The 10,181-nt window shown below is 41.9% G+C and overlaps 1 protein-coding gene across 4 annotated transcripts in view; it reads right to left on the minus strand.

Moving 5' to 3' along the window:
• GRAMD2B (GRAM domain containing 2B) overlaps positions 1-6,351 on the minus strand; it is a 38,498-nt gene extending 32,147 nt beyond the window's left edge. For 3 of the 4 annotated variants that reach the window (XM_057415282.1, XM_057415281.1, XM_057415280.1), the window contains exon 1: positions 6,158-6,351. In XM_057415282.1, the coding sequence (XP_057271265.1) occupies positions 6,158-6,282 (125 nt within the window). In that variant the 5' untranslated portion in view covers positions 6,283-6,351. Of the gene's footprint in view, positions 1-1,098; positions 1,128-6,157 lie in introns of those variants that run through there. The other variant, XM_057415283.1, reaches the window with a different exon arrangement.
• Positions 6,352-10,181: the final 3,830 nt, after the last annotated feature.

Raw genomic sequence — 10,181 nt, forward strand, 5'->3', positions numbered from 1 at the left:
TTGTTGTTGTTGTTGTTGTTTTTCCTTTTGAGGAGAAACACCCAGATTTTTTCGTTCCTTATTTCACAGATGCTTAATTTCTCAAACAGCATCCTTGGTACTACCAAGTCCCACGTGAACTGGGAGTCTGGTACAGAACTGGACAGCTGCTTGATTCCAGCAAGATTTTCATGTAATGATCATATCATGGCATACAAAAACTTAAAAAATTTGAGACCTTCACTGAAAAGCAAAGACCAATGCAGAAGATGCAGCCTTCAACATCTGGCATCCGCAAGTATCACAGGAAGGAAGTCAGTGTCCTTGGGGAGTGCAGGGGATACCTCCACCCATGGAAGGGGAAGCCTTCTGACTTTCTTACCTTCCATCTGCTAGCCTAAGCAGCCTTTGCCAGCCATCAAGGCCTCCTCTTCCTCTTGAAGAATATTAAGTATTTTTTATCTCTTCACCTGCTCAGTTTATACAGTATCTCTCAGGCTAAAAAGCAGGATAAGGCTATGGCCACACTGGGCAAAGAAGCATGGTGGGGAACTGTGCCAAGGCAAGCAAGCACCCACTGTGTTTCTGGAGCAGTCTGTCCTGTCTCTGGGATAGGAGTCAGGCTGAGCTTGCATTTTACTGCATCTTGCCTGTACAAAAGTTTGTGAACTTTTGACAAAGTTCTGGGTTTTCCTGGCACCCAAAGGGCAGTATCACAGCTTCCCGCTGGAGCCATGCACGTAAATGTTAAAGCACAACTGCTGGGTTTCTGTGCCACGGCAGAGAAGGATTTCCAGGATGCTGCATGGAATTCCTCCAAGCGGTACAAGCCTTGCTCCTACGACTTCGGAGTTTAATGCTGTGACTGGGGCCGCCTCCCGAAGACCGCGTAACTTGGCTGAGGGGAGATGTGTTGGTGCTCAACTTCAGCCTGGATGCGGAGACCCCTCGGCAACTCCCCCCTACAGACTCCAAACCACAGTCGCAGCCCAGAGCCGCGAAGCCAGCCCCGCGCCGCCGAGCCCTGCGGCCGCCTCGGGTCTCTCCACAGCCGCCTCCCCCACCCCGGCAGTCAGCCCGGGTAGGAGCCGCACGGTCCCCGGCCTGGTCAGTACTCACAGCCTCAGGGTGCCCCTGTTCTCCCCCTTTCCAGCTTCCCGCACCACCTTCGGCTCCTCCGCATTGCACCGCTGCTCGATCACGAGCACCATCGTTACCACACACACCACCACCGCGGGGAACTCAACCGCCGGACTTAGCCGCGCAGCCCCGCCCCGAGGCGGGTCCTCTCTCCGCCATACTGGAGCCAGAGAGCGGGTGTAGTGTGGGGTGTTGTGGAATCCTGTTCCGTTGGCTTCGGGCTGACTGTAGCTGAGAAGAGGCCAACCCGGCCCCGAGAGGCGGGTTCAGTGTGGCTCATCCGTTACGTGCCTTAAATGATTCAGCCGGGACCTTGTGTGAGACGGTGCTTCTCGCGGTCCCGAACAAAAGGCGCCTTCAATGAGCGAGCGGGGCCCCGAGGTGAGGGCAGCCGAGCTGGCCAGTGAGCGGCGCGCGGGGCTGCTTGCCCCGGCTCACCAAACAGGCGGTATTCCAAACACCGATTCCAGTGTCCAGGCAGCTGTACTAACACGAATTTTTATGGTGACTATGTGGCACTTCCACTTGCGGCTGGCTGCGGTGGCTTTTTGTTTCCCGAGCAGCTTGGGCTGGTTTGTCTGCTAGGGAAACGACCTGGCGTTGTACAAAAAGCAATGAGCGTAGCCTTCACCTGACTTTTAGGCTGTTGAAAGAGGGAAGTGCAAAATAAAATATACTCTTTTGTTCAGAAGTAAACTTAGTTCTGCTTTGTATCTAAGCAACATTGACCTTGATGGCAAGTAATAATAGCAAGAAGGAAATATTTTGGATAAATGTTTCATGATGGCCAGTTAGAACTGGACTAGTGGTGGGCAGCTTGCCAATGGAACTTTCCAAACCAAAAGTTCAACCAAAGAAAGAAGTGATGATGCAAGAAATGACCACCAGTGATATCAAAGACCAAATACCACGTATGCCTGTATTTATGGGGTACATAACTAACTAATGTTTATCTATTATTCAAAGTAGAAACCAAGGCATACCTGGATGAGAAATGAGAAGTAATTTACATGAAAGATTATTCAGACCTGTTAGGTCTTGCATCTGTGAAACTTTGGTTGCTGCCTCTGTGCAGCACCTGAGCAGATTTGGTGCTGCATTGCAGTCTCTGTCTCCCCTTATGCCAGACACAACCTCTTGCTATATAGAGGCACCCTATTTATCGAAGTGATAATAGGATAGGCCCTGTTTCAGCTCTCTGGGCTGCGAGTAAAGCTGAAACTGAAAGAGCCAGGGAAGGCAGGGTTGGCATCCTGTGTCTGCTTGGACCCAGGACCCTTTGCTGGGGTGCAGCAACCTCTGTGAGGCCTTGGGTTCCATGGGAATTATTCTCGTATCAGTGAACGCTACCAAGGCATGCACAATGTGTTTGGAAACAGTAGGTAAAGTGACTGCCTACCCTTCATCTCATTTTTGGAGACTTTCCATTACATTAGAAAGGTATTGGTTGCTATTTTAGTGCCAGTTTTGAGGCCAAGTCAAACTATTCTGCAGTCACTCCAGCAGAGTAATTCTGGGTTACAGTAGGCAAAAATCTGACTTTTTAGTATTTGAACAAATAACTGTCTTTTGAGTGCTTATATTCTCAGTCTCTGGAAGGTTTAGCTGCAGGAAATAAATGCTGTCATGGAGTGTTTTGTTCACTCTTTTCCAGAGGTTCCTCTCTCTGCCACAGTGGTAGAGACGTGTACTGGAAAGGAGCTAGTTGGTCCCTGGAATACAGTCTCTGGTTTAGTTTTATCTGGCTTCACTCCCATGGTATGCAAAGCACTCTGTTTAATTAGTCAAGTCATTTAGTGTAGAAAACCCCCTATATTCAACTAAATTGATACCTGCAGCACAGTAAAAATGAGTCATTACTAAATACTTGGTTCCACAAATACTTGGTTAAAAAACAAAAGTGAAGCATTTGCCAGTAACATTCATATTAGGTAAAAAATATTATTATATATTAATATTATAATATTATATAATTATTATACCACCACCAGGAAAAAAAGTAGAGTATGGAGACATATTCTGTAAATGCAAAGTCATGGAAATGGGAGTCAAAAGGGTCCTTGTCTCTAATCCTGGCTTGGCAGCTCATTTGATGCACTGCATTAACCAATTAAATAACAATAGTTGTGTTTTTCAACTGTGATCTGACATTAGTATTTACCTGCCTTTTGTGCACAGCAGAATAACAGAAAAACTGTATGACAAGTTGTAACAAAAACTATGAAGATTGTTTTGTCTCTGATGGGTTTTATTTGGACACAGGACAGGTTCCGTGCATTCAGATTTTCTCTCTGTAGATGTTTCTTAATGAGTATTTGATATACAACCCACATTTGATTATTGCTAAGGTTGATGTTAACATACATACCATGTGTGACACTCAAGACAGCTGGTGGTCAGCTGATGTATATTGTTTAAAAATCTCATTCTCTTGTGTTCAGTGTACTTTTTTCACAGTCATTCTGAAGGCTGGTCACTGCGAGGCTTAAGATTCTTCTAAACTTTAAGAGATCTGGATGCAGGGTATTGACTCGCATTACAGAGGCAGGCTCCAAAAGGGAGGTTGAGATCTCTATTGTTTTGCCAGTGTTTTCATCTGGACTGCTGGAAAATGTTTTGTTGTAGTGTCAGAGCAAGTCTGTTCATTCATGCTGATAAAATGCTGCATACACATGTGGCCAATAATTTTGTCAATACAAATCTCTCATCTATTATGCATGGCTGGACATGTCCTCTATAGCTCCAGAGTCTTAATTTGCTTCTGAAATCAGTTCTGCTCTGTGTCAGGAATAACATGCTGCCATGGTGATAAACTGTGAGCTTCCCTGTCTGAAATGTTAATACCCCCCTGAATTCTGGCAAATGTGTGCTTATCTACATGGTGCCAATTGCAGTGCGTGGAAAACAGAGGTATATAAAACTTATGCATATAGTCAGATTTTGTCCTCAGGCATGAATAATTAGGATGAACAAGAGCAATCACAGATGTATATATATGCTCTAAGTAAATAGGACCATACTGAAAATAGTACCTAACAATGCAGAGCCTGCATTTCTTTCTCCCCAGGACATTTTCCTTCATTTTTCACGTAGCTCATCTTGGAAAAGTGTATCATGGCAGTGACAAACACATGAAAAGCAAGTTTGATGACAGTTCAAGCTTCCCTGGCCAGTTTGGATGGGGCTTTGAAGAACCTGGTGTGGTGGAAGGTGTCCCTGCCCATGGCAGGAGGGGTAGAACTAGAAAATCTTTAAAGTCTCTTCTAACCCTTTCTATGCTTCTGTGATCATGCATTTGCTTATTAGATTGACTAGTATTTGCAGCCTGCTATTCCATCTTTTCTATTGATAGAGGTATAGTTTCACAGCAGGGTTTTATGATCATATTATTCTTACTGAAACAGCAATTGAGTGAGCTGGATTTCTAGAAGGCCTGCCCTTGCCACTTGCTACTTGGCAGGCAGGTTGATCATTGAGAAATCTGAGGCAAAGTACTCTGTTCTTTGTAAGGGCTTATCACATGCTGTCAGAGCATATATAGTAGCTTTTCTTTTGTGTACTGGTTATCAAGTGGTAAATAAAAAAGTAGGTAAATCTGTCTGCCCAGTGTTTTGAGTTGGACAGAGAAAAGAGGGCAAACTTTCTATTGCCCAAATTAGAAGTGGTTAAACATCACCTACTTGTGCTGAAGCCTCCACACGCTGCTGTATATACATGTGTTACATGCCTAATTGGAGGATGAGATCAAGAGAGGCATAAAACCCCACATGTGGATGTTTTTAAAAAAGCAGGCTGTAAGGGATTAATTTTAGGTAAGAGCCTTTGAGGGCTTGTCCTGGGTTCAGCTTAAACCATGACAGGGCTCTAATTAAAATTTCTGATTCCTTATTCTCTGTTCAAACAGACATTATCTCTGACATTTGAGTTGGAAGAAAGGATGTTACGCAGGTAAAATTCTAAGAAGCCCTAATAACATTTCAAAAGAGAAAAAATGAGGCCAGCAGACTTATTTATACTTGTGACCCAATTAGTGATATAAGCTATCACCCCACATAAAGAATTTGTGCACAGCTACAAAGAAATGTAATTCAGCTGCACAAAGACATGTAGAGGTGCCCCCTCCAAATCACTCTTCAGGGTGGCTGGGCACTGAGCAGATATTAAGGATAGTGCTTGGTAAAGAATTTTCAAATTGGTTAAGAGCTAGTAAATGGCTAAAGCTACTTTGAATATTTTATTCATAAGGAGTTGACATAAATTCCATGGATGTTCCCTTGTCTCACTCCTGCAGTAGATGGGGAAGGCTAAGTAGTAAATGCTCGTAACCCTCTGATGCCACATTCCCGCATGTGTCTGTGCTGTCTAAAACGTGCATGATTTATCCAGAGCTCTTCATTACAGTGAATCCCATCTCAATTGAAGTCCACAATCCACAAGAGTTCACCCTTCCAAAGTAAGAAAACAGATTTCCCCTTAGAAACTGTTTGCGATTGTTCTATCAGCAAAGCCTTCAGCAGTATTCATTCGAGTGCTCAGCTTCTATGAATACTCCTTGTGATTATGATAGCTTTTATCTTGAAATACAATTTAATGAGCATTATAAAATAAGCATTTTATATGGGCCAAAACACACATCAAAACATTTTGTTAAATTCTCTGTTCAAAGCTTACATTTTTTTGTGCAGTGATCCACTCAGATATCATAGACAGTATTGGATGACCTTGCAGAGGTCATTTTAAGACTTTGTGTACAGTTCTATATGCACTCAAAGCCCTACTTCAGTGTAAGCAAAGAGAGAACAAAATTGCCTCCTTTACAAATTTCTCCATTACAGTAGTGCTCCCCTTTCCAGTGCAATCAGTAACATAAGTGAAATTACCAACTCTGCATGCACTGCCATTTCATATTAAAAGCTTCCTCATCAGGGTATTATCACTGGTGTATTTGTCCACAGGCCGTCCCCTGTTGCTGCCTCCTGTGTTGTTCCCCCCCCAGAATAAAGTGCATACAGAATACTCAAAACTCATCAGGATTTACCTTATAAATACTGATCCAAAACTCTCTGTCGGGCTGACTGGAGTGTCATTACTTGACTTTCCGAAGCTGTTCTGAGTTTGAGAATGAAAAACAGAGTCCTCTAAGGAACTCCTTTTTCTCCTCATTTTAATGGAGTTAGCTGCAAAGCTTGGAAGTTCAGTTCCAGTATGCTCCTTCAAACGCACAAGTTTTCACTGCTGTAGGAAGTGCAGTGCTGCTGTGACTCCAGCTCAGGTTAGTTGTTAAAATCAGTTAATGAGTAACATATTCATGTGACATCATAAGCTTGTTTTCTTTTTTCTCCGATGCACTTCATAGGTTTATTTTGAAACAAAAATAATCAAATCTAGGTGCACTGTGTCTTTGGAATGTCATTATTAATAGCAATAACTTGTTTTAATGAATTAAGAAAAAGAGGTAATGCAAAATAAAAAAACTGTCTCAAATGGTGTGTTATTAACATGTTTGTACCAAAAAACTTTAACATGGTCTGTCATAAATTCTACTTTGTGAATTATCTACCTCACTCTGAAGTTTGAGTAACATGATTGTTTAGGTTTCAGAAGAGACTATATCCACCTGTCCTGACATGTTAAAACTATTATATTGCACTTCTCTGGTGACGCATTGGTGCACATATTTGCATGTAGCTTCAGTAAAGTCAAGTCATTGAGGTTCAGCAGATTATACAGATAATCTTTTAATTCTCAATGCACCAGAACTGAACTGAACAAAATCAGTTTGTTTGTGAAGCAATACAAATTCATTCAGACTGTTCCCAGGTTTTACTTGCATGCTCAAAGACATCTAGTTAAATCGCTATGTCTTTCTCTGTGGGGGTTTGTTTCGTTTTTTTTTTTTTGTGATTTTGTTCCTGGTTTCTTTGTATGACTATGTTATAAAATATAAAATGTGTTTTGTGGTCAGTATTTAGCAAACTGTAAGGAAATTATAAATGTCAGAAACAACAGGAGAAACAGTAACTATCAAAAGCAGGGTTAGCATTAATAGCTAAGAAGGAATGGTATAGACAAAGCAGCAGTTTCCTTGGAAGGGAAGATTCTGCAAAAGTGTGAAAAATCTTGAAAAAAAAAAGGCAGAAAAAGAATGAAGTACGCCCTCTTTATTATCTTAGGTATTTCCTGTGAAACAGAAAAAATTGAATGCTTGTACTTAGGAGCGGTATGTAAGCTGCTTGGAAATTGTGTTGGTCTTCCTGTTTTTCCTGAGTTAAATGTGCTTAATTAATGCCTCCTTCAGTACCTGTGCTATACATCATTGGTTTCCTAGGCCTTTTTGTTACCCTGATTCTGCTTGATCTTGCGTGATTGCAGGCTACAAACAGAAGGCTGCCTAGCTAGGCAAAGTCTCTGTACTTTATTCCTTCTCCATAAAACAAGCAGTATAACCTTCAACAAATACAGTAAAAAAAAAAAATAATCTATTTTCCTTCTCTAGTCACGAGGAGAATTGGCCTTGGCTCTATGATGTTCACGTCTATCCACTTAGGATAGGAAGTCTTTTTTCTTATAGAAGAAACAAACATCTTTAAAACTGAGTAGAACTCTTAAATGACATAGTGAACTCCTAAGTTATTAACATGAAGTATTTATATTTGAAAACAATCTATTTATACAATAAAACATAATGAAACCCTTTAATTAACAGTCAAAATGGCAACTATGTTACTTCTGTATGTTAAAGAGCAAGTACACAGAGAGGGCAATTTAATTTCCTAAATGGGTAACTGCAGGAACATTTTTAGCAAGGAGCAACCATGACACAATTTCCTCCTCTCAATTTTATGTGGCTTTGCTGTTGTCCACAAACCCATTAAGTTCTCTCACAGAGCACCATGCTCCCCTCTAAACTACTGTATTCCATCATATATGCTACCACAGGCTAAATCTATGCTTTCCAACCTGCAGTTATATGACTGCAATCACATGTGCCTGTCCTGGAAGATTTCTAGCTTTGTCCATGCTAGTACTATACTGACGAGGCCAGGTACTTTGGTGGTGAGTTAAATGCTGTTGTGGCTACACAGCTGGTATTACTGAGCTAGTTTAGGAGTAGGTCAGGGACTGACTACATAGAATCATAGAATCATTTAGATTGGAAAAGACCTTAAAGATCAAGTCCAACTGCAAACCTAACACTGCGAAGTCCACCAGTTGAACTGTGTGGCAGTGACACTGGCGTTATGTATGGCCATATGAGGCAAAACAGGCTTGTGTGACAGTGCCCTGAGACTCTTACTGCTGCTGCTCATTAAGAGGGCTCACCTTTCTTGAGTGTTGCAGCAGTAATTGCCTGGATTGTTGGAAAGAAGAGGATCAAGCCTTCAAGATGCATTTCAGGGGGGAGCAGAGTGGTACAATGGTGGTACTGAAGTCATTATATGCCCAAAGGATGGAGTGTGCCGCTCCTTAGTAAGGCTCAGACAAACTGAGTTTACTATTGATACCTAGTGCCACTGCGCAATTGTGATCTTGAGATGTTTTGGAGATTGTTTTGGGGCTGGAAAAAGAGGAGATGGCAGTTTGCAGTTAGGAACCCAAAACAAGTGATGTGATAGTGCCTTTATAAAATACTTGAATTCATGCCATTCTTATTGGAAGGGAATCTAAGAAGTAGGATAAGCTTCAGGATTGCCCTATTTTGATGCAAGTTTATGCAAACTTTGTGCTTTATAATCAGTATGAAAATTTTTAAAGCAGTCAGTCATACCCAGCCTTTCTGATTCCTGGTACCTGTAAAATTTTTCAGGGGAGGTTTAGATACCTGCAGAAATGCCACCTATAGAGGCATGTGGCCGATACAGTGCTTTTTTTAGCTGCTTGCTTCAGACCTTTTAGCAGTAGTTAACGGACACCAATATCTTTTTTCTTTCTGAAGCAGTGGATCAAGTGTGGAGAGAAGTTGATACCCCTGATGGTGTGGCTATCTGCTGTACACAGAGTTTTCCCCAGAGAACTGTTCTTCGTGCTCTGAAGAAATTAGTACCTCAGTGGCTTGTAAGCTTGAGTACATGTTTTGGCTATCTCTTTCTGTCTCATATAATGAAAACAGCTTTTCTCCTTCTTTTCCTGTAATCTACTTTTCTTCAACTCCATATGTATATTTGGCCAAGTGTATCCTTATTTTTCTCAGTTATCAAACTATGCCCTTTAATTCTGACCTTTGTCACTGACACTGTTATCTCTTACCTGTGAGACTGTATCTTGTGGAGTCTAGCAGTGTTACAATTGGTTCTGATAGGCAGAGGGGGGAAAAAAAGTGGTTGGTGTCCTTGACCACAATTTTTATCTGTCTGTAGTGGCCATTGCTGAAAGGTTAGAATTTGTCCTGAAAAATTTACAATTCTCTTTTCTTCTTTTAGCCTCATGACTGCTGTGTATTTTTTTTTTGTTTTTTTGTTTTTGAGTTACTCCAGGAAAAGAAATGGTAGTTTATTTTTGCTTTCTCAATTCCTGAAGTATTTTTTCTGAGAAAAGAAATGGCAGGAAATACATGAGCAGTACCAATTGTGTTGCACCTGTTTTAAGTCCGAGGCCTGTAAATTGGAACAAGACTGCGCATAATAAGAGGCTTATAAAAGTTGGAAGCAAGGACAGGCAGCCTGGGAAGAATACAGTGATGTTGTCTGGGAAGCTAGGGACCAGGCTAGGAAAGCAAAGGCCCAGTTAGAATTAAACTTGTCTAGGGATGTGAAAGATAACAGGAAGGGATTCCATAGGTACATTGCAAATAAAAGACAGACTAGGGACAATATGGGCCCTCTCAGGAAGCTATCAGGAGAACTGGCTACACAGGATTTGGAGAAGGCTGAGGTTATAAATGACTTCTTTGCCTCAGTCTTCACTGGCAAATGCTCTGACCATACCACCCAAGTCTTGGAAGGCAGATGCAGGGACTGTGAGAATGAAGACCTTAGGCCCACTGTAGGAGAGGATCTGGTTCAAGACCGTCTTAAGAACCTGCACGTACAGAAGTCCATGGGACCTGATGAAATCCATCTGCA

The sequence above is a fragment of the Pezoporus wallicus genome, unplaced genomic scaffold (genome assembly GCF_028554395.1).
Source record: "Pezoporus wallicus isolate ANWC-B61680 ecotype Strahan unplaced genomic scaffold, APGP_CSIRO_Pwel_v1 contig_7360, whole genome shotgun sequence".
Lineage (NCBI taxonomy): Eukaryota > Metazoa > Chordata > Aves > Psittaciformes > Psittacidae > Pezoporus > Pezoporus wallicus.